At 35.9% G+C, this 23,776-nt stretch overlaps 2 protein-coding genes across 2 annotated transcripts; one reads left to right on the top strand and one right to left on the bottom strand.

Annotated features, from left to right (window-relative positions):
• Positions 5,033-7,397, top strand: LOC18790225 (sec-independent protein translocase protein TatB). The gene is made up of 6 exons (XM_020561074.1): positions 5,033-5,359; positions 5,643-5,764; positions 5,903-6,035; positions 6,126-6,187; positions 6,264-6,453; positions 7,095-7,397. The coding sequence occupies exons 1-6, from the start codon at positions 5,299-5,301 to the stop codon at positions 7,196-7,198; spliced, it is 672 nt and encodes a 223-aa protein (XP_020416663.1). The 5' UTR covers positions 5,033-5,298; the 3' UTR covers positions 7,199-7,397.
• Positions 11,077-13,322, bottom strand: LOC18790846 (auxin-responsive protein IAA14). The gene is made up of 5 exons (XM_007223748.2): positions 12,841-13,322; positions 12,262-12,488; positions 11,798-11,933; positions 11,598-11,659; positions 11,077-11,401 (listed from the first exon to the last, which is right to left on the bottom strand). Exons 1-5 carry the CDS (start codon positions 13,122-13,124, stop codon positions 11,364-11,366), a joined length of 747 nt encoding a protein of 248 aa, XP_007223810.2. The 5' UTR covers positions 13,125-13,322; the 3' UTR covers positions 11,077-11,363.

The raw sequence follows: 23,776 nt of genomic DNA, 5'->3' as shown, positions 1-23,776 counted from the left end.
GTATCGTATGGTTCATGCTTACATAGCAAGGAACAAGTGGCTATGGTTAGAGGATGGTTCAATTCAAAAGCTTTCTTATTTCTCCATTTTCACCTATTCCACCAAACATTAACAAATAAAGAGGCCTACGTGCACTATTTACACTTACGATTGGTTGTGCCACCGTACACCGTGGGAAAATAGACATATTTAATATGATGGGTTCGTAACATTTTTGTGTGTATAGACAAAAACACTGTTATAGACAATAATGTCTAATCCAGTGAAAAAAAGTCTTGATTTGTAGACTAATAGTCTCAAGTTCGAATCTTCATTGCACTTTGATTGTGTGTGTGTGAGAAACTCTCTCCTTCTTGTAATTTAGACTATCACTTTTATTAAAAATATAAAATAAAAAACAACCGTAATGGGTTAAATACCCTTATGTATTAAAAAGATCCGGTTTCGCATAGAAGCACCTTTTACATCGACATTGAAGAGCTTGAGGACTTGTTGAGTGTGACACTGAGGGGTTGGAGTATCACATGGACCCTTCTCTCCTTCTCCTATATGGATTGACACTGACCTTTACTAAAGTCCCCACCAATCTTCCTTTGCCCAAAATCCTTCTGATGTAGGACTATTTCCATGGAAGGAAATATTCCGGAGGTTGTCATAGTCATTTACCCAGACGAAATCATGTGAAAAATGCTCTTTATCTTTAAGAGCAGGTCCAACGGCACAGCCCAGCCCGAGGCTAGGGGAAAAAAACAAAAATTTGGCATTCCACCGCGCAGCCCAGGCCCGGGGGTGGTGTGGGACCCACTAACTCGGGCCAGCCCGAAGGCGAGACGAGCCCGAGCTCCAGCCCGAGGTCGCCGACGTCAGCCCTCGCGTCACGCTGACGTCAGCTAGCGCGGTTCAAATTTTTTTACCGCCAACGGTAAAAAAAATTTGAACCTGCGCGACGCCAGCTCCAACGGGAATAAGCCACGTGTCGCCTCCCCAGCCTTCCGATCAGCATCTTTTTAACCATCCGACGGCTGAGGCTTTTCTGGGCAATAAAAATATGAAAAAAAATCGTAAATTTTTTTAAAAAATTCTAATATTTTTTTTCTATAAATACCTATCAATACCCTTCACTTTCAACACCAATCCTCATACATTTTCTTCTACTTCTACCATTATTCACTCTTTATACTCAACATTTTCCTCTTTTTCATCTAGTATTTTGATTTCATATTTTTATGGCTTCTTCTATCGAAACAGGAGGGGCTTGGAGCACCATGGAAGATGTTTCCTTGTGTGAGGCTTGGCTCCAAATTTGTCATTGTCCCGTGTCCGGCAATGAGATGAAATTTTTTCATATGTGGAAAAAAATTCATGCCGAATTTTGTGAAAAAATTCTGGGGTCTACTCGTACGGAGATGGTGTTATCCAGTAGGTGGAAAATCCTGAATAAAGAGTTGGAAAAATGGAGAGCTGCCCTAGCAAAAGCGATGGACAACTATAGAAGCGGGGAAAATCGTACTAACGAGGTAAGTATTTTATAATTTTTGTTTTATTAAGTTTAATCTCCTAATATATATATTTTGTTAATATTGCTTGCATTTTCAATATTTTGTTAATATTTCTTGCATTTTAAATATTTTGTTCATATTTCTTGCATTATCAATATTGTGTTAATATTTCTTGCAATTTAAATATTTTGTTCATATGTCTTGCATTTTCAATATGTTGTTAATATTTCTTGCATTTCCACTTGTTTCTTAATTTTCTTGCACTTCTAATTTATTTGTAAGGTTAATTGCATTTTCATTATTATTTTTTTTGTTACTTGCATATCCAATATATTTTAAGTATTTATTGCATTTCTATTTTTTTGTTAAATAGATTATACAAGCACAAATGTGGTTCGGTGCAACCGGGGGTGGCAAAAAAAGTTTCACCCATCATGAATGTTGGGAGGTGGTCAAATATTACAAACGGTTCATAATTATTCCAACGGGTCCCGATGTTGTATTAAACGAGACGCCACTCCGTGATTCAATGCCACCGGATTCACCTCTTGATTCTCCTATGAGTCAAGACTCACCCATAGAAAAGGAGCCGAGGCCCATTGGCCGAAAGGCCGCGAAGGCAAAGAAAGTGGGTAATTCAAGCAATAATAATTCAAAGTTTTTGGAGGAAATTGCAAGGCAAAATGGCCTAAGAATTGAAATGGAGCAAAAACGCCAAGATAACGAGTTGACCCTTCAAGCTGAGTATGCACGAGAAAGGGAGTATTTGCGCAAAAAAGATATAGACAAGACGGATCGGAAAACCATGGCCATGGATACAAGTCATATGTCCCCTGAAACAAAACAATTTTGGAAGCTATAACGAAGGGATGTTATGAGAAGAAGACTTTTCCGGAATGATGGGCCTAGCAACACGGATTGGTTAAATGATGGAAACCATTAAATTTGTTAGCCTACCTTTTATGTATTTGTATTTTTCATGTTTTCTTTTAAAGTTGTTGTAATTCATGTATTTTATTTTAGTAGTAGTAATTCGTAATGACTTGTATTAGATTTCGTTATTTAATAAACAAAGTATTCAATAAATTACCTTTTTATTCAACATATTCCATACTTCAAACAAAACAAAATAAAAATAAAAAAAAACTACAAACAAGGCACAATAATAATAACAAACCACAACCAAAGCATAATAAATAAAAATACAACACAACCAAACCATAACTAAATAAAACATAACCAAAGCATCTATGCTCCATCATTCTTCTTCATTGCCTTTCACCGCCCATAGATACTCCATCAAGTGAACTTGACGCATTTCATGAATATACGAAGATTGCATCTCTGTATATCGATCTATCATTCGGGTCATCAAATGACCATCCCTCACCAACGGTTCCGGCTTAAATGGTTCTCCACTTTGCCCCATGGGCCTTTCATAAATCCGTGTCAAAGCCGTGTTCATTGGATCTGGTTCGTACACCTCTAAAGCATCATAATCATACTCATCCTCCACAATCATATTATGGAGGATGATGCAAGTCATCATAATGCTTCTGAGGATCTCCTCATCAAACATACGGGCCGCACCTCGAATAATCAACCACCGAGCTTGAAGGATACCAAAACACCTTTGACATCTTTCCTATATCCCTCTTGATAGGTAGCAAATAATTTTTGCTTCTGGGATCGGGGATTCGGAATAGATTTGACAAAAGTGGTCCACCTCGGGTAGATGCCGTCAGCTAGATAATACCCCGTCTGGCACACTGTATTATTGACTTGATAGGTGATATTGGGGCCCTAGCCTCTCAATACATCGTTGAAGACCGGGGATTGACCCAGCACGTTGAGATCATTTTGGGATCCTGCAACTCCAAAGAAGGCATGCCAAACCCATGTGTCGAAGCCAGCAACGGCTTCAAGGATGATACTTTTTTGGCCTTTTCTATTTCCGTAAGCACCTTGCCAGGCAGTTGAGCAATTCTTCCATTGCCAGTGCATGCAGTCGATGCTACCAATCATTCCTAGAAATCCTCGAGCTTCGGCTTTTTGTAGAAGCCGTTGGAGGTCTCTGGGAGTAGGTCTACGCAGGTAGTCCCTAGTATACAGAGTTTCAACTACTTGACAAAATCTTACCAAAGCCTCCAACGTAGTGGACTTCCCCATCCGGGCAATCTCATCTACCTGATCAGCAGATGTTCCATACGCCAACATTCGTATAACAGCTGTAAGCTTTTGCTCCGGAAGAAGCCCCAAAACCCCAGTAGCATCACACTTTTGAACAAAGTATGCATCATAATTGCAAATATCATGCATGACTTTATTGAACAAATGAGGTTGCATTCTAAATCGCCTTCGAAAATCAACATCAGAGTACAAAGAAGTTGAGATAAAATAATCTTCCAAAAGATTCTTACCATGAGAATGCCTATGTCTTTCCACATTCCGGCTGCGGTCGACTTGTGAACCACGGCGGCGACCTTGGTTCTCTTCATCTTACAAAGCCACTGCTATGAAAACTTGCTCATCGACTTGTCTCTGCACATCATTGATTTCATCTGCTCTACGGTTTCTCTCATTTGTTTCTCGCTCTTGCCTCTCCAAGCATCTCCTAAATCCTTCCATTGAGAATGAATGAAGTATGAAATCTAAACTCTGAGAAATGAAAATATAGAGAGATGTGATGTGAGAGGTATGAGCTGAGCCTTTGGTTTTATAGAAAAATTTGGCAAGATAGACATGCCACCTGGCTTGATTTTATTGGATGAAAATCTTATCTGAAATTTGAAATTCATCCGAAATTTGAACCCAAATTTATCTGAAATTTGAATTTTGAAATTCATGCGAAATTTGAACCCAAAAATTTATCTGATAATTGGGTTTTGAAATTCATCCGAAATTTGAATCCAAAAATCTTATCCGAAAATTTTATCTGATTATGAATAGTCTTGACACGTAGGAATCCGGAAATCTTATCTGAAAATATTATCCAAATTAATTATTTTCATTAAAAAATAGGGGGAAAAAATAAAAAAATGAATAGTAATTGCCCTTAGCCATGGCAATGGGTGGAAACACAAAATACTATTTGCAAGGGCAACTACTATTCACATAAATAGTGGCTGCCCTAGCTCCACCCTTGCCATGGCTAAGGGCAAATAGGTGGAGTTGCTTTAATGATATAGACTTCAAACTTACAAGAAAATAACAAAATACAGCGAATGAGCCAGAGTCCAAGGGCCAAGGAGTCCCAATCCAAAACTTATAAAAAACTTTCAATTGAAAGGCCCAAAACCCGTATTTAATTGGGTTTGGGCTCCACTTATGCAGCCACTAATTCTGTTATGGAAAGTAATGTGGTAATTAATATGCTAATTAACAATTGGCAATAATAGTTTGTTTTTTTATATTTTGATACCAGTGATATTGGTGGAGCGAGTTTTCTCTCACACACTGTCAAGGTGTGGGATTCGAACTTTAGACCATTTCCACTTAGTTAAATTCCGTTGGCCGCTATAATAGTTAAAATAGAACTATTTTAATCATATTTAGCGACCACTTTGGTTCCTCAAGCAAATATACATCACCATAGTATGCAGTCAGAAAATTACCTCAAGAACTTACCATTTCGTCTGTTTCATTTTTCTATAAAAACAAAAAGTATATCACTTTGTTAAAAAAAAAAAATTTGCTCAATAAAATAAAAAAATAAAGAAAAAGGAAAAGAGCAAAACGGTTCTTTATGAAAGCGCCAACAAAAGCCTAAGCTCACTCCTGGTCAAGTCCAAGGCCCAAAATGTTGGGTATTTCGTACGGAGAGCTCTTCCTCTTGATCGGAGCCACAGCCGCTCTTGTCGGTGCTCTCTCTCTCTCTACTTTTATTTGTCAATTCAAAAGAAATCTGCTTTATAGACTCTCAAACGTTTTTTTTTTCTGAATTCTCTCGCATGTTGTATCGGCTCATGTGAGAAAGTTGGGCTCTAAAGCATCTTCATTTTCAAATTTGGTTCTGATTTTTCTTTAGGGAAGTCAAAGTCTTTCTGGGTTATCTGAGATCGTGGGTTTAATCATTGGGTAATTTTATTGGAGACAGAAACTGAAAATGTGAAGTTGGTTTGGTGTGTAATGGGTTGCTTGCAGGACCAAAGGATTTGCCTAGAATTGCTAGAACAGCAGGGCGGCTAGCGGGTCGGGCAATCGGTTATGTTCAGTTAGCTCGTGGCCAATTCGAAAATGTTATGCAGCAATCTCAAGCTCGCCAGGTACTTTTTTCTAAAAACTAGAACTCGTTATAAATGAATTAAAAGATTGACAAATTGATAACTGTCATCAGCTAACATGCCATTGAACCAAAAGGCCTTTGGTGTTAAATAATTTATGTCCATTGCATGATCTTTTAGGTTCATAAAGAACTTCAAGATGCACTGGCACAATTAGAGTCGATTCGATATGAAGTTCGAAGCATATCACTTATGAATCCTGGTCCTCTGACTAGGAAGCTGATGGACAATCCTCAAGACCTGGCTCCTACAGGTAATGGCACTATTCTTAGCAGCCATGCATTGTTGCCAAGTAATGTTTTTGCTTCTCAAATGATTGCCAGTTTATGTGTTTTCTTGTTAGGGGCCAATGGGTCACTTGAGAAGCCCAAGGAAGAGCTGATGTCAACAAGTACTGTGCTGAAGGTTTTAATATTATAATGTCTTGTTATAAATAGCCCACTTTGCATAATGTTACATTGCTTGTATGTATCATTGGCAGGATAGAACCCCCGAGTCAGTTAATTTGCATAGCCAAGCAACTGCTTATGAAAGATTGGCTGAATCTGATGCCGTGAAGTCTGACTCTTTGAAGAGAAGTGCAGAGAAAGAGAACCTTAGTGATGAAGGTGGTCTTTTTGCTGTTCTCCCAGTTTCAGCTGAAAGCACTGGGATGCTACCAAATCGCAAGGGTAATAGGCTTCTGAATTATGACACTTCAAATTTATGATATCAATGACTTGTGGTTCTAATCTGAACACACACCACAGGGAGCAGTCTGGAATGGAAATTCCCTTTCTAATATCTTCAGAAACAACAAATTTTGAAATTTTCGTTTCTTAAACTATGTACTTTTCTACATTGTCCAGATTATGTTCAATAATAGAAGTCATCACGGTGTGTGCTGCAAATCCTTTAGTTTCTATGAATAATTGTCTTACTTATGCCTTTGTATGGTTGGCCAACAAAGATGTCACTCATGCTCATGGCCAAAATGTGTATGATTACTCCAATATGGAATTGATTTTGGTTGGTTGTGGTGGGTGTATTTGGGATTGCGAGGTCACAATAAGTGGGCTGTAGGGTTAAACACATGCCATAGAAATAATCTTGAACTTTTACTGTACGTACCTTTTCCTTGATTACATAGCATGTAAAATTTGCACATTAAATTCTTTATGCAAGATCCTTTGTTTGACAAGCACACAGCTATAAGTTGTTTCAACCTATAAGTTGAACATGCCATTCTTTTTCTTGATAGATTTTGCAAGTATTTGAGCTTTTCATCTGAGATTTAATTGTCTAAATAAATAACCCATGGTTGTGATGGCAGAGAATGTTGAAGGATCGGACATTGTGTTGGAAGCGATACTTGAAGCAGAGGTAGCACGCAATGCCAAAGATTTCTTTTCACAGCCTGCAAATCAAATACAGTGAAATGAGAAGGTTTAGCTGTATATTCTCAAAGTGCTTATGTCTGGGCATTTTTTGTAGTATTATTAGATATATAATTGGACAAGGTTTGCATTAGGGAATGCTCTGTTTCATTGTAGATGTAATTGAACAAGGTTAAATTACTATTCTGAAGATGTAAAACTTTTGGAGATCTTTAAAATCGATATTTCTTCTATCATCACAGGGACAACTTTCATCATCTTCATCATGTTGAATATTTGAATTTGAATATTTGATTAGCTAGCTAAGTAATGATCAAGTTAAAATTAACAAGTTTCAAGATCGAATTCAAGATTCGAGGGTATATGTCGCGTTATGTTAAGCACTTTAGTGAGCTTCTTATTTACAGGTGGTTGATCGAGCTTGTTCCTAAATATTGTTTAACTAAACACCTCTCCGGCATGATCAGCTGAAAGATGAACATCCTCTTTCCTTGTTGATAAACGGAGGACAATATATAGGGATTAGTTTTGAGAGAATTACCGGCTACAATGAGGGCTGCACTGGCTTGTTTGTTACAAAAAATAGGATTGGGGTCATGGGAGAGGAATAGTATTGGGTCAAGACTGGGCTCAAAAGTAAATCCCAGATCGAACTCTTCTGAGTTGGGTTGGCTTGTTCTAATACTGGGTTTGGACAAGGCCATTGCCCACTAGGGCCATGCCCTTTATTTGTTGAAGTGTATGTAAATGAAATGTTAATATTAACCTTTTTAAAAAAAAAAAAAAATTTTATACAAGCCATAGTCTAAACTATTCTAATTAAATCTAATTTTTTAGAAGGAGGATTCGAACTTGGATGCAAGAGTCCGGGTTCACCCCATGAGAAACTAGCCTAACACACGTTTGCAATACTCCAATCATTTTAAGTACATAAGATATGACGGGGGACGAAGGCAGAGCCAACTTTATGGTACTTCTGAATTAGAGTAGTATATATAGGCTATGAGTTGATCATTTACCTATTGCGAAAACTATCGATACTCTGAATTCGGTGTAATTAATAGGAGATGGATTGGACTTCTCAATCCGATAATTTGAATATAATTTGAATCTGGTAATCCGATTATAAATGGATTCGAATATGGATTATAGTTTATCCAATCCGATAATAATCTGATCTGACTTATTATGAAGTATAATTTATTAATTTTTTTATGCTTTATATTAATATTTTATATGTGAAAATGAGTAATTTTAGTTTTATTTGCACTAAGAATACACTTAAAACTAATTTTTATGATAAAATATCAAAATTTGATATAAAAAGTAAATAAATACAATAAAAGAACAAGGCTACTAATGAAAATTTTATTTTTTGTACATCTCAAAATAAATCTAATAATAATCCGATCTGAAATCGATTCATAACTGATATGGAATGATAGATACAATCCGATAATTCGAATTCAATAATCCAATTATAAATGAATTCGGATTTGGATTGAGGTATATCCGAATCCATAGGTCTAACCCTAAGCACTGGGTCAGCCATAAATTATTGGTAAGTGGGGCACCTTAGATAACTCAAGCTATTTTTTTATGTGGAAATTTAAAGTAGTTTTTAACTTATTGCAAAATTATTTTGGGATTTCTTCTCAGTGTTTTTTACTTTCACATTTGTATTCTAATACTCTCATTCGTACTAAGAAGTTAAGGGATGGAAGAAAAGGGTTTAGGGTGAGATAAAGAGAGAAGAAAAAATAACAAGGAAAAAAAATTGGGAGTCATTTTATAGTTATCCTTCGGGTGATATTGGCCCTATTTGGTAGGGTAGACTGGATTGGATTAACCTTTCTACATTACACTGGACTGGTTGGGATATAATTAGATTTTAAGAAGTTATTTGGTGCAATACAACACCAAAGTTGAGATTAGTATGCCATTTTCTATATATAAATATTCTCATTTCCAAATTAGTTACAACAAAATCGATTTTCAATCCAACCAAAAAAAATGAATATAAGTCATCATCTTCAGACTTCTTCTTCTCAGCTACCTCCCTTCATATCTCAAAGAAGGAAAAAAAAAAAAAAAAAATCTACAAAAATTGCAAAAGTAAAACATATATAAATAAAGAGGAAGAAGTTATGAATCTGCCTTTCACCAATTTTTTCTTCCACCATATGCCTTTCGTCCAAGATCTGAAGTCTAGATATGGCAGTGGAAAAGATATGGCAGAGGGGAAGAGAGAGAGGATCTGAGGTACGAGAGAAGAGGAGAAAAGAGAGAGAAGAAGAGAGATGGCTGGAGGCGTGCTCTCTGGCTTCAAAACCCACTTCTGGGGTTGGGTTTCTAAGCCCTAATTGTTTGGGACTTAGATCCAAGGCTCATATCTAGTCCTAGGCACATTTTAAGCCCACCAAACAATGACTATGATTCATGTCCGACCTACCAAATGGGGCCAAAATTCTCCCTTATTCAAAACATAGAAAGAGCTAACAATAATATAGCTTTTAATTCGTGAACTAATAAATGAAGAACTGAAAACAAAGTTTTAAGAAAGATTAATTTAAAAACATCAACAGATTTTTTTTTTTTTTTAAATTTTTATACAAGTAATATTATTGAGAAAGGGGGGAATCAAACATAGGACCTCATGTGCAAAAGTAAATGTTCTTAACCACTTAAATTACAAGTTTTTTTATAAAATATCAATAGATTTTTGTCTTCTTAGCTATTGAAAAAAAAAACAAATCAGATATACAAAAACCTATATAAGAATCTCACCAAACAGATAATCATGTAAGAAATGTGTTGGGGGATCACTTTGGGAAGGGGGCAAGTGCCCCCGATTGGACTAAGGTGGTTCCTCCCTGAATATGATTATAGTTAGGTAAAAGATTAGAATAATATAGTCACTATACATTGTCTTTCCTCTCTAACCAACCCATTTGATCGATGCCCCAACAACTCAACCTATCATCTTTTCAGCTCTAATTTTATTTCCATCAAATATATGGCATGTGCATGAACTTGTTACGCTAATTATAGCAAACTTCTTTTAGTCCGGAAAAGAATGGTTTTCAATTCAATCAACTTTTCTAATACCAAATCGGTGCTTGAGCTTTCATTTGTAAATCCTCACTTGGAAACTTTAAAAAAGAGTGGTTTTGTAGCCTTCCGCGATCATTCGGTTCTAGTTATTTTATCAAACTATAGTACCAACCTGTCAAAAATAATTGTTTTCCAATAAAAGATATGACATGGGGCTGCTACAATGTCAGATCCAAGAAATCCATATATGGTGGGAGAGAGAGAGAGAGAGAGAGAGAGAGAGAGAGCCCATAGATTAGTGATTTGATTTATCTTGAAAAGATAAGTGCTACAAAATTATTGGCCTAAATCAAATGTTAGTGATCCCATAAAATTCAATCATGGTTATAAATTAATAAATATATATATACTACCACGTTTGGTGAGTCAAATTAAATTAAACTATTTCAATTAAAATAAACAAGAGTTTTGTCAATATAGTCTGACCCAATGAAAAAATGCATTATCTTACAAACCAGTAATTTTAAGATACAAATTTTCATGACACCTTAGTAGTGTGTGTGAGAAAACCTCATTCTCCAATCCTAACTACCATATCCCATTATAGAACTCAAACCACGTTCACTTAACACAGCCTACATTCACCAGTCAGATACAGATATTTGATTATCATGAATTTATAAACAAATGGAATATAAATAAATGGCCATAAACGAAAGCCCCATCAACATGCACATGGCCTTGTTCCCTTCGCTCACTTGCCTCATCAATCTATTAGTACCTTCCTCAGGAAAATTATTACAAAAATGCAATAAATTATTGGATACATCAAAAGGAAATTGATCAGAAAATGAATGAAGAATCTTTTCGAGGGGAAAAAAAGTAGCATTAATTTGAAGGAATAAAACACACAACAACTATGACAACAAGGCCAACAATAAAAAATAATGGGGGTAATTATAAAGAAATCCAATAGCAATAAACAAGGCAGACACTAGGTTAAGTTTATTGCTTCTTGTCCATTACAAATGTCCAGCATCTTTACTATCTATATACCATCGCATAAAAATACAGACACATTCAGAGAAACACACCCTGCTCCATCTCTTGGACACAGCGTGCGCTTAAAATACTAGACCGACTGATCGAGCTCAGCTCCTGTTTTTGCATTTCTCCATAGCCCTTGGAGCTGAAAATAATCGAAACAAAAATAGCATTAGTAATATATAGATGAATAGAGTTAAATTTTCTAGTAGTATGTGGATCCGAACGGTGCCATGGTATTTTGAACCGAAGACCTAATGACCTTTAGTTATGTCACAAAGCCAACAAATCTTGGCAACTTATATAGAGAATTTTAGTAGTAATTTTATGTGAACACATACCAAGTCCAATTGCTTCTGATCCTTTCATTATTCGCAGGCGCTTGCATGAATCAACAAACATCCTGCATATACAAAGTGAAATAAGTTTGTCAAATAAGTGTAGCAGGATTTTTTTAATGCTCTTGAATTTTTTTTCTTCTTATGTTTTTCTGATTATTATTTGATTTAGGGTTTGTAGAAATAAGGGATGAAGAACTTACTCCCACGGAACATCACCCACGAGCATCCAATCGCCATCCTTATCCTCATAGGTTGGCACATACTCAGAACTGTTTAGTAGATCCATCAACTTGCTCTCATTCATGAAATCTATCATTCCTTGGGCCCCATAGTAACCTGCAAATATTCAATCCCAATATGATAATTAATTAATTAAAGAGTTAATAAAATAATAATAATGAAGTGACAATTAACAAGCTATAGGTTGTAATGATCATGTACCAACAAACGATTTCATCATGTCCACTAAAAAAAAAAAAACAATTGCTACTCAAGATCCAAATCAAGGTAATTCTACAGTTTCTAAAGGAGGAAATTAAACATGTATTATTTCTTTTTAAATTATTTCTTTTTCTGTACATGTTTTGCTAAGTAATTAATTTTTTGTGTTTTGGGTTTGTTGTCGAAGAGTTAATTTGATTGAATAATATATTTTCAAACTTACCCATGGTGAAGGAACTGAACATCTTGGCCAAGGAATTAGACAGCTCTTGGTAGCTCTTGTACATCTTCAAATCCACCTTACGAAGATATGGAGCACCATCCATGCAAACCTTCACAAACGCCGCGCTGCAGCCGCTTCCCTTCTCAGTGCTCTCCTCGCTGCTGCTCTTCTGCGCCATTATGTTCTTCCGGTATGATCGCACTGGTGGCCAACCCACAACTTGTGCCCTGAATTTATTGGATTAATCATTTTATTAGTGCATGTTATAGCTACATAGAAATTATGAAGCCCTAATTGATGTCCTTAATCAAACACTAACCACAAAACCAAATGAGAGGAAAAATAAACTTAGAAAAACAAAATTAATTTACAAAATTTTCGGATCAAAATCTCAAAATGAAATCAGTTTGTTGAAAAACTCTAGAAAATATACAAAAATAAAAGGGCAGGCTCACTGCCCCAAGCTAACTGGCCTAACTCACAACTTTTGTGTATTCAGACATAGTAATTTATCAATATTGCGAGCCTAGAAAGAATTGAGGTTAGATTATGTGCTAATATGCAGATAATCCCACTTACTTAGCTGGTGGCTTTGCTGGATCTTTTGTGCAAGTCAGGAGGTTGTTTTTTTCCTTGGAAGCAATATTTTTGACGTTGTCGTTCAGATCTTCCTTGGACTGAAGGTTCAGTTTGAGATCAATGGTCTCAGAGAAGCCTCTCTTTCCAGTAGCCCTGGGAGTCTCTGGCTCAGGCACAGTGCCCCCGCCAGGCAAACCAAGGCACAGCTCAGTCTCTTTGAGATTCAGATCGCGCTCGACCCCGAGCATGTTCGGCATCTTGCGGCTAACAGCAGATGCTGCCATGGAAACTCAGCCACGGCCAAAGAGAAAAGAACCAAGAAAATGGTTTGATATAAAATAAAATAAAAGCTGTGCTTGCGCTTGTATTGGTGGTGACGTGCAGAGAGCCGCTGCTGCCTCTTTTTTCCTTGTGTCTTGTTGTGTAGTTGAGTTGGTTTTGGGCAAAGAGAGGAAGACCCCCACTCAATAATATAACTGCGTGGGACGCTTGTGTCTGTGTCTGCATGTGTATGTCATATCGAGTTTCTGATGGCCTGATGATTTGACACGTGGAGGGATTGGGAGCGTTGATGTTTTGAGGCTGTGCAGATGGTGGCAATCATTTGCCGACGGGATTAGACTTGGAGGTTGTGGCTAATATGGCTTCTATATCTCCTGTTGTTGATCCTTCAAGCTAGCTAGCTGTTTGTAGCTCTCAGAGTCAACCATCACATGCAACGCAAGGCAACGGTCAGATGATTCACTTAAAATTAGAATAAAACTATTTCAATGACATTAAGAGTTACCAAACTAGAGATTTTGTTTTGATGTCTCTAGCATTAACCGTGATATTCATAGTGATAGAATTTGTATGTAGGACCTACTCATATGAATGCGTTCCATAGTGCAAGAGGTGTGGTTATTAAATAGTTTGTATTTTCAATCCTTTCAATATCCATCAAATGTCACTAGAGGTAAGGTTTATCGATATTGTCTTTTGGGAACTGTATGTTAGCACTCTAAAAAAGTCAGCATGTACATTTTATAAATATAATGAAGAAATTGAACCGTGAAAAGTGCATAATGACTTTTGATGTTAACACTCTAAAAAAGTCAGCAAGTACATTTTATAAATATAATAGAGAAATTGAACTGTAAAAAATCCATAATAACTTTTGTATAGTGTCAATAACAATTCCCTTATCTTTTCTTTTGCACAACCATTAATTCTTTTTTATTATTTATAAATATGTTCATAATTGAAGGATTCTTGGTTATTACAATATTTGACGATTTATTATCAACTAACTTCAAGTTTAGTAGCTTTTCTCTTCATTTTTTTTTTTTTTATGTTTGTATTTGAAGGATTCATGATTATATGGCAATATTCGACAATTTATTACCATCTAACTTTAAATTTAGTAGCATTTTTCTTCTCAAATGTTCAAAAAAATCCTAAGTTGAACTCCCAATAATACTTATTCCAAAGTTACAAATACAGTCAAGGTTTTAGGCCGACCCAAAAAAAAAAAAGAGAAGAGAGCTGTTCTGAATTTTGTTGTGTGACGTTAGTTAATTAAATTGATTAGTCAAGAGCTAATTATGCACCAACCAAGGCACCGCGCTAGGTTTGTGCATATCTTGCTTTACTATATATATCTTAATTTCATGTGAGGGCACATGCCATCCCACTACGTGTGGCAGTGCTACGCCAGCTACCTTGATTGGTTTTTTCAAGTTAGGAAATGTAGGCCCAAAAGGAAGAAGAATAGAAAATAAAAATTTTAGAAATAAAATTAGTATTGTCTGAAATCTGGGTTCATGTTGGAACATGATTACAAGTTTAATTTGAGTATCATATAGTATATAGGTTATGAATCTCCTATGGAATGAAATGTTCCACCCGACCAAGAAACGAAAAAGAAAAAGTTCGGTCCAAGTCACATTATATGCGCATTACGTACTCTTTATGAAACTCACCAAACATTTATCAACTACATATATGTCTATTATTCAAAACGTTTCTTCAAAATATACAGTGCGAAATTCGCCCATCATATAACAATTTAAAATTATTTATGTGTATTAATCGTGTTAAATACATTTTACGTAGTTTCTTATATAAGTATAAAATATAGAAGTTTTGAAATTTTATATTAGAAATTAGATAGAAGTTGGAAACAACGTAGTTTCTTATATAAGTATAAAATATAGATTTGGTCTAATGATAGTTATTTTCATTTAATTGAATCTCAACTACCCCTCATTCCAACTATATATATATATAGTTATCCTCTCATTTGGATGTCCGGACGTTATTACCACGCAAACGCCATGTATTTTCTACTACATAGATAAGAAAATAATTTTCTCTTATGCGGACATCTAGACGTTAATACCGTGCGGAAGCCATGTGTTTTTTACTACCTCTCCCTAACTTCCTCCCTGTTTACAATTGCGTCCACATGGTAATAATGTGTGGACGTCCAAATAAGAGAAGAACTAATATATATATATATACAGATTTTCTCTTATGCGAACGTTCGGACGTTGATACTGTGTGGACATCATGCATTTTCTACTTCCCATTCTTACTTTTCTTTTTATTTACAATAGCGTCATAGTAATACCGTCCGGAAGTCTGTGTAGGAGAAAATCTCTCCATATATATAATAAATGAATAATTGTAGCAAATGATGTATATAAAAACGTATTTCTTACATTACCAATCCACGTTCCTTTCACCCTGCCCTTTCCTTTTCTATAAATTTAATTAGTCAGTTGATAGTCGGGAGAGGCATATCATCACCACGACTAAGCCATTTGTAATCCTGTCCATAACTACATGTGTAAATAGTTTATAACAACACCACTTTTCCAGGAACCTACCGATATGCATAATAGCACACATGAACGAATAAATCATATCTTATACACTCGAAATTAAGCTAGCTACCCATAAAATGAAGCACATGATTGGTTAAATCTAAACTATATTATATTAATACAAATTTCCAGTTGATTTACGTACTGAGTCTCCCTTTCACACCATTGTAGAAATTCGTCTAATTTCTTATAAATATATATATATAATATTTATAAATAATATTTTGACACATATATAAATATATTATTAATTTTTAATATATGTCAAGTTGTGATTTACAAGTAATGACTAATAACGTCACAAATAGTGTATGCCTCGACTACTCATGAACATCAATCCCTAACTAGTGTTGGACATCATCATTTATCTTAAAAGCTTGAAGGCATGGTGATGCCTTAGAGACAGGTCACATCCCCAGAGAAGGAAACATGCCTAACCCTAGCTGTGCCCTTGCCCTGTCAACGTCTTCCCAACCCCATTCTGGGTTGTTTCTAACCTACTAGTATATCTTAATTATCTCACTGTCTGATGATCAGGCCATATCCTGGCCACGAATTCTTGGAACAGTGCCCCAAAGGAAAAGCACACCCTCTCCTCCTCCTTTTGGACTTGGTGGAGTCCGAATCAGATAAGAGTACAAGAAACCATTTTTTTCCCTTGAAATCCAAAACAGGTCCTTATCCAGTAGTAAAGAAAGTGACTTCTTTCGGATTACTTTTGGCAAATTTATTTTACAATGCACTGACCTAACCCAACAATTAATGGAGAGGTTTGGTGGTCCTGCTGCTGCGGCTAAGCTTAAGATAGTATCAAATATCAGATCAATTCATGTTGACCATGTCTTTGAAAAAATATATATACAAGTGGTAGTATAAACTATAAAAGGAAGGGGGATTTTTCATACACACACTATCAAGATATCATCTGGGTTCAAACATGAAATTATTAGTGTGCAAGTCGAGACCCTTTTTCACTATATATGCTAGACCTCGTTTACCATGTCTTTTAATTAATGCATACTTTAAAGAGATTACTTGTCATTTTGACTTTATTCTTTTTGGGTAATAGGCATTAATTAGCTTCTTTTTCTTTTGATGTAGTCATTAGCTAATTAACATTATGGCAGTCAGATAACTCTTGCCCATGCATATTCATTCAACTTTCGTTTTGAGAAATATATATTTTTTAAATCAAAGAACAACTTAAGTAGATAATCTTCAACAATATAAACTAGGACATCAACACGACATTTAAAAAATATCAAGCTCAAGATGACAATAAAATTAACATACTAAAAAGTAAAATTAAAGCAGACAAAAGCTGCACCAACAACTACTAGTTCACATCACTACAATTAAGCATAATTTCAATTAAAGCCCACAAAACCCAACATAACTAAAATCCCTCAACAACCTAGGAATCTAAATGAATATGATCACACCACCACTTGAAGAAGTGCCGTCGTGGTCACATGTATATGATAGACAATTCTTCATACATTTAAAATAATTTCAAAATGACACCACTCAATTGCCACCTACATCCATATCATTTTAGGTTGGTAACACTCTAAAAGTGTGAAGTGTTTGTTAATTAATATATAAGGTTATATAAGATACACGCGTAATGGCTTTTGAGCTTAGGCCCTAAGGCGTTTCAAAATTCGTTGCTTTACAATCCAAAGTTGATCCGTTTTGATACTTTTGCAAAGCAGATCCATGTACGAAATTAACTAATGTTTGCATTGCGTAATAATTAATTCGATCAAAGCACTCACAGTGAGCTAGTTTATTCAGAAGATGGCCCCTACCTCCTCCCAAACAAAATGTATGAGAATCTTCTCCGCAATAATATTATTCCATATGTTGGTAGAACTTGGGACAGTGGATACCACAGTGGGGGCTGATTAGTACACTTCTTGCTCACAATTCTGAGTTTAAAAAAATAGCCTGGCAAATGACCAGGCTGCCTCTTTCCTTCATTATCATCATTCTTCTAACTTACGCGGTTTGCATAAAACTATATAATCAAATCATCAAACTTTCATAAAATATGTAACTGATATTAAGGAGGATACCGAATCTCTTAGTGGGTGACTAGAGAATGAATAAATCTTTTCGGGTAGGTTCCCTAAAAAGTTATCTTCTGTTATAAAATTAGAATAATCAGAAGATGAGAAGTACCACTGTAATATTGGGAGTTGAATTATATTTCTCTTTGTGGTATTTACACTGACAGAATTTCTCCTCAGATAGACTCCACTCTTTCTCCTCTCTGACTCTCACTCTTTCTCTTCTTCTGGCTCTCACTCTTTCTCTTCTTCTCTTCCGTATGTTTACAAGCAAATATAATGCCTATTTATAGGTAAAGCAAATGACTTTTAAGGGAGACATAATGATTTCTCCCCAACATCATTATCCCATCTTTTGACTAATACCTCTATCTATATCTCCATCTTTTGACTAATGCCCTATAGCTATCTATGTGGGCTTCACTTCTTTATAACATATAAGATCCCACATCGACCAACGGAGAGAGGGTGATGTGCCTTATATGTGCACACCCGCATCCATCTAGCACGAGGCCTTTTGGGAGCTCACTGGCTTCGGAGTCGTAGGAACTCCGAAGTTAAGCGAGTTGGGGGCTGGAGCAATCCCAGGAGGGGTGACCCACTGGGAAGTTGCTCGTGAGCTCCCAGAAACAAAACCGTGAAGGCAGAGAGGGGGACCGAAAGCGGACAATATCGTGCTACGGCGGAGTTGATCCCGGGATGTGACAATTTGGTATCAGAGTCACTCTGCCGTGTGGTGCGAGTGTGCCGACGAGGACGTCGGACCCTTAAGGGGGGTGGATTGTAAGATCCCACATCGACCAACGAAGAGAGGGTGATGTGCCTTATATGTGCACACCCGCATCCATCTAGCACGAGGCCTTTTGGGAGCTCACTGGCTTCGGAGTCGTAGGAACTCCGAAGTTAAGCGAGTTGGGGGCTAGAGCAATCCTAGGATGGGTGACCCACTGGGAAGTTGCTCGTGAGCTCCCAGAAACAAAACCGTGAGGGCAGAGAGGGGGGCCCAAGGATAAAAACCCAATTCTCTCAAATATGGGTTTCTATGGTGTCATTCAAGAAATTTGGGACCTTGACTACCAAAAGTTTACAATCCCAGTCTTTAGGTGTGATTGGATAGATAGTTCTGGTCTTGTAGTCGACGAACTTGGATTTACCCTTGTAGATTTGAGTAAAATTGGACATAGGAATGACCAATTTGTTTTGGCTTCTCAAGTCAAACAAATATTTTTTGTTGACGACCCGATGCATCGTGGTTGGTCGGTAGTGTTATCAATGCCTAATAGAGAATATAATGATGTTATTGGTGATGAAGTCTTAGGTGATGTGATAATTGAGTGTGAGCCATTTACTAGAGGGATGCCAAATGTTGACACATTTGATGAACTGGTGGGTGAGTTAGGTGCTCAAAATATTCGAGGTGGGTGTGAAGATATATGGATTGAATGATGCTTATGTAATTGGCAGTGTATGACATTCATTTTATAATATATTGTAATGTGATTTCTTCACTTTCATTATACAGGTTTTGGCCACAAAACAATCAGTGCAAAAAATACTGGATCCAGATTACATCATTATATTCTGCATAAAAAACAACGTCTGTTCAAATAAAACACGACGTTATGGTGAACCATTTATTCAGCATATTTACCGACGTCTTAAAGCAATGTAACAATGAAGAACCACGACGCTATTGTGAAGCAATTATCCAGGATATCACGTCGGGGAAGGATTAAGAACCGCCATGTAATTCAAAATAACACGACTCCAATCCCATAATAACAACGTCTAAAAAACGAGATATATAATCTAAACGTTAAAAAATACGACGTCATCATACATTTTCCACGTCGCAAGTTCTTTTATAAACGAAGAGGAACGAAATGAATTCCGACGGAAATTCATTATAACCGCCGTCTAATAACAATTAAACGACGTTATTTGTAATATGGCTCTCATCATAATCTACGCCGTCTATATGTTCTGTAATACGGCTCTCATTTATTTGGAACCGACGTTGTTTAGAAGTTCAACGTCGTCTATATTATTAAGTGCGTCGTGAGTAATGAATACATATAAATACAACGTCGACTATATAAATGTATACGTCGTAAATAATGACACTGACAACTATTTCCACGTCATCTTTTTTAGAAAAATCGAAGTGAAAAATTTATTTCACGACGGTTTTTTGTAAATAAGAGACGTAGTAGATTTCAATAACGTCGTCTTCTCATGTATTTAAAGACGTCATATTTTTTCTTGTCGGGTAAATTATATTTAACGGCGTAGTATTTTAGTTGTCGTCGTTGTATGTATATCTTGCGGCCTTGTTCTTTTAATATGTGTCATATTTTTCCTTTTTAACGACGGTGATTTTTTTGAGTTGGTCGTCTATTCTCATCCTCGACTATTTTCTAGAACTTTAGCAGACTAAACACGTCTGTTTTTATTTTTTTCCGACGTTTTATTTAACGTCTAATATTTATCGTCGTTGTTTGTTTTTGAAAATAGGACGTATAAATTTTGTAATACGACTCTCATATATTTGTAACCGACGTTGTTTAGTTTTTCAACGTCTACTCTATTAACATATACGTCGTAAATAATGACACTGACAACTATTTCCACGTCATCTTTTATCGAAAAATCGAAGTGGAAAATTAATTTTACGACGGTTGTTTTTATATATGCGACGTAGTAGGTATCAATAACGTCGTCTTCTAATGTATTTAAAGACGTCATATTTTTTATTGTCGTGAAAATTATATTTAACGTCGTCGTATTTGTATTTTCGTCGTTGTATGTCTATCTTGCGGCCTTGTTATGTTAATATGTGTCATATTTTTCCTTTTTAACGACGGTTTTTTTAGAGAGTTGGTCGTCTATTATCATCCTCGATTGTTTTTTTAGATCTTTTTGCAGTACAAAGACGTCGTTTTGTATTTGTTGATGACGTTGTATATTTTAACAACGACTGTTATTTAGCGTCGTGGTTTATGAGGGAAAAGATGACGGTGGATTCCACGACCATTGAAAAACTCAATACACGACGGTGATTTACCGTCGTCTTTTTGCTTTTTTGTAGTTGTGGGAGGTTTCTCACACACGCACACACACTAACAAAGTGTCATGAAAGTTTGAATTGAGACTATTGATCTATAAATCAAAGTCCTTTTTCATTGAGCTGGATCTGTTAGCAGGTTCAAGTCAATTTAAAATACTTGGTTTGTTCAAATTGTATAATTAGAGCCATTTTCCCCCCTACATCCCTCATTCCCCATTCTTCCCCTCATACATTTTCCATCTATCTTTAACTAAAAACAAAAAATGAAAGTGCTATCAACCATTCCCTTAGCTTTGAAAAGTATTTGAATCCTTTTAAAGTAGTGTACTAATTTCCAACACCCTAGTTCCGCTTATTTGACACATTCCGAAAAATTATTGAAACAGATTATTGACACATTCCAAAGGAGAAGTTAAATTGAATGTGGCAATTTTAGCATGTCAAAAAAATAGTTGGGATTCACTCCAACCGAAAATGTTAAAGCCTAGGTGAAATAACGTTTCTGCTCATTTTTTGCAGTTTTGACTTTGTGATATTATTTTATTCATTTTTTCAATTAATGTGCCCAAAAAGTAATATATAAAAAAATCAACACTAATATAATAAAATAATATTTTAATTTGACATGTCGAGTGAAATGTAAAACTTTGTAAAATTATCACAAAAGCCATTAAATTTAAATTTAATATTTGATATTTGACATTTCCCTGAAAGATCCCCTTAAAGTTGGGGTGATTTGATATAAGAAACTAACATCACACTTTTCAAGCCAAAATATATAGAAAAGATAATTAGGATTGTATAGAGTGAATGATGATATAATTATCAATATAACTGGAATACCTCACTTATTATTTGTTGGAGTTGTAATTACTTCTTCATGATATAAAGCAATAAGTTAACAAATTATGCTCTATTGATATAAAGATCCATATCTGCATAGTTTTGTGTGAAGTAATATGCATGTATTTGTACATATTTTTGCTCAATGCACCCCACACTATATATATATGAATGTACATGCTACATTATTCAACTATATATCTTGGAATTTGAAGTGAACAAGACTCTATAACAAGCATACCCAATATATAATTGCAAGAAAATAAAATTGATCGCCTTGTTGGGTGTTGGGACTGCACTCCCATCTCACACTAGAATTAACCAAGTATGCTATAGTAAAATTTAAATCCGAAAATTGGAAACTGTGATGAACAGAGGGATTCAAACAAATTTTCTTTGTACCAGTTTTGTTAGTCTAAACCAGGTACTATGTTTAAGTAAATGTATACGAGTGATCGAATACTAGACTTCGAGTGTAGTGATAATTTTTCTTAACGATTTGAGTAATAAGTCCCTCAATAGATTAAATAGATGAACCAGAGACAGCAGTGGAGTGGAGTGGGTGAGTAGGGTAGGATTTGGATTGGGTTTTTGCTGATGACCATATATGGGTCGGTTCATATTAATTGAAGATGTGCATAATATTATCCGAATGAGGAGCACAATGTGGTAAAAATTGATGGACCCAACCCGACCCAAGTGCAATATTGGTGTCCAAAGATTGAAATGATGGTACAGTCTGACACATATATATATATATGTATATATGTATGGAAATAGAGTTAATCAGACGATGCCCACGGATTTATTGCACAAAGGTGAGCCAGTGAGGCAGTGACCCTCCCTCTCCCTCCTCCCCACCCCACCCCCCCCACCCTTGAACCCTTCCCAAATTTTGTCTAGTGCTCCTCAACTCCTCCCCGCTTTTAGGGTTCCTCGAGGGGGGACCACTGCCACAAACTTTACTTGTGCTTTGTCGTTTTGTCTAGGCCCATGGGGTACCTTACAGCAATGAAACAGAACAGTCGACCTTATTATTCTTAAAGCTCTCTCCTCTCCACTCGGTTTGGGGTACCCAAAAAGATATTATTTTAATTATAATATACTGACCCAGATGCTTAATATCGGTTTTATGTACACCATGAGTTGTATGATTTTGTTTCTCATTTGGAGTATTATTAGTGAACAAGAAGGGTCCTAAGAAGAATAGCTGCAAAATTAAAGCTATATATATATCATAAATCTCTGTGTGTGTGTGTATATATATATATATGCACCGACTTGCTAATTTTCATTCAAGAATATATTCCAGCCTGCTTTGACATCCTGTATTGGGCCTCAGTGTCTCTTTTGGTAGCCACCACGCCATAATCAGAGTTGTCAAGTTTGCTTTTAGTTTTCTTTTTGGGTGCTGAAATGTAATAGGTAATTTGAATCTCAGTCCCAAAAGGATATTTGCATGCATGGCATTAGTTGGCAACATACCCACAGGACAACTAGAAATTACAGAATGTGGCTTTATACATGTGTTATAATATGGATGAATGACAAAATTGATATTTTCCACTTTTAAGAAATAATATCAATAAATATTCACTTCTATTATAATACGTGGATACGTTATAACACATGATCATATTACCGGAAAAAACCCCACATGTCAACGTCCGGTTAGGTTTCATACTTAACTTTGTTAGTTGAGGAAGATGCTATAAAACCCAATTTTTTCCCTACGCGTATTTTTCATCTCATATAAGAGATTTGGAGTAAGAAAGAAAAAAAGTTGGGTTTTAAAGCATTTTTGTTTGGCTAAACTCAACTAATTAGTAAGCACTTGAAATGTTTAAGTAATTTTTCCCTCAGGCAACTTGAGGGCTGATGTATCTTGGGCTGGACTGGAGCAATTACAGCTCAAAATAAAGATATATATATATATATATACAGTTAGGTTTTGATATATATCAAGTCAATAAAACATAGCAGGCAGGAAGGAGGAACGTATATATCAATGCTTCATATCCAAATCTCATGCAGAGCCATCACACACCACACGTTTCAATTTTCTTGGATTCCAAACATTAATTACA

Source organism: Prunus persica, chromosome G1 (genome assembly GCF_000346465.2).
Source record: "Prunus persica cultivar Lovell chromosome G1, Prunus_persica_NCBIv2, whole genome shotgun sequence".
In the NCBI taxonomy this organism is placed as follows: domain Eukaryota; kingdom Viridiplantae; phylum Streptophyta; class Magnoliopsida; order Rosales; family Rosaceae; genus Prunus; species Prunus persica.
Note: the sequence above shows the minus strand (reverse complement) of the source record. Positions and strands in the feature narration are given on the sequence as shown.

What these genes read in the sequence shown, in the direction of transcription:
- LOC18790225 (XM_020561074.1), top strand. Translation starts at nt 5,299, where the DNA reads ATGTTGGGTATTTCGTACGGAGAGCTCTTCCTCTTGATCGGAGCCACA. An exon ending in AGCCACAGCCGCTCTTGTCG is followed by an intron (nt 5,360 to 5,642) that starts GTGCTCTCTCTC and finishes GGTTGCTTGCAG; the next exon opens with GACCAAAGGATTTGCCTAGA. An exon ending in AGCAATCTCAAGCTCGCCAG is followed by an intron (nt 5,765 to 5,902) that starts GTACTTTTTTCT and finishes ATGATCTTTTAG; the next exon opens with GTTCATAAAGAACTTCAAGA.
- LOC18790846 (XM_007223748.2), bottom strand. Translation starts at nt 13,124, where the DNA reads ATGGCAGCATCTGCTGTTAGCCGCAAGATGCCGAACATGCTCGGGGTC. An exon ending in CCAGCAAAGCCACCAGCTAA is followed by an intron (nt 12,489 to 12,840) that starts GTAAGTGGGATT and finishes CAATAAATTCAG; the next exon opens with GGCACAAGTTGTGGGTTGGC. An exon ending in GTGGGTGATGTTCCGTGGGA is followed by an intron (nt 11,660 to 11,797) that starts GTAAGTTCTTCA and finishes TTGTATATGCAG; the next exon opens with GATGTTTGTTGATTCATGCA.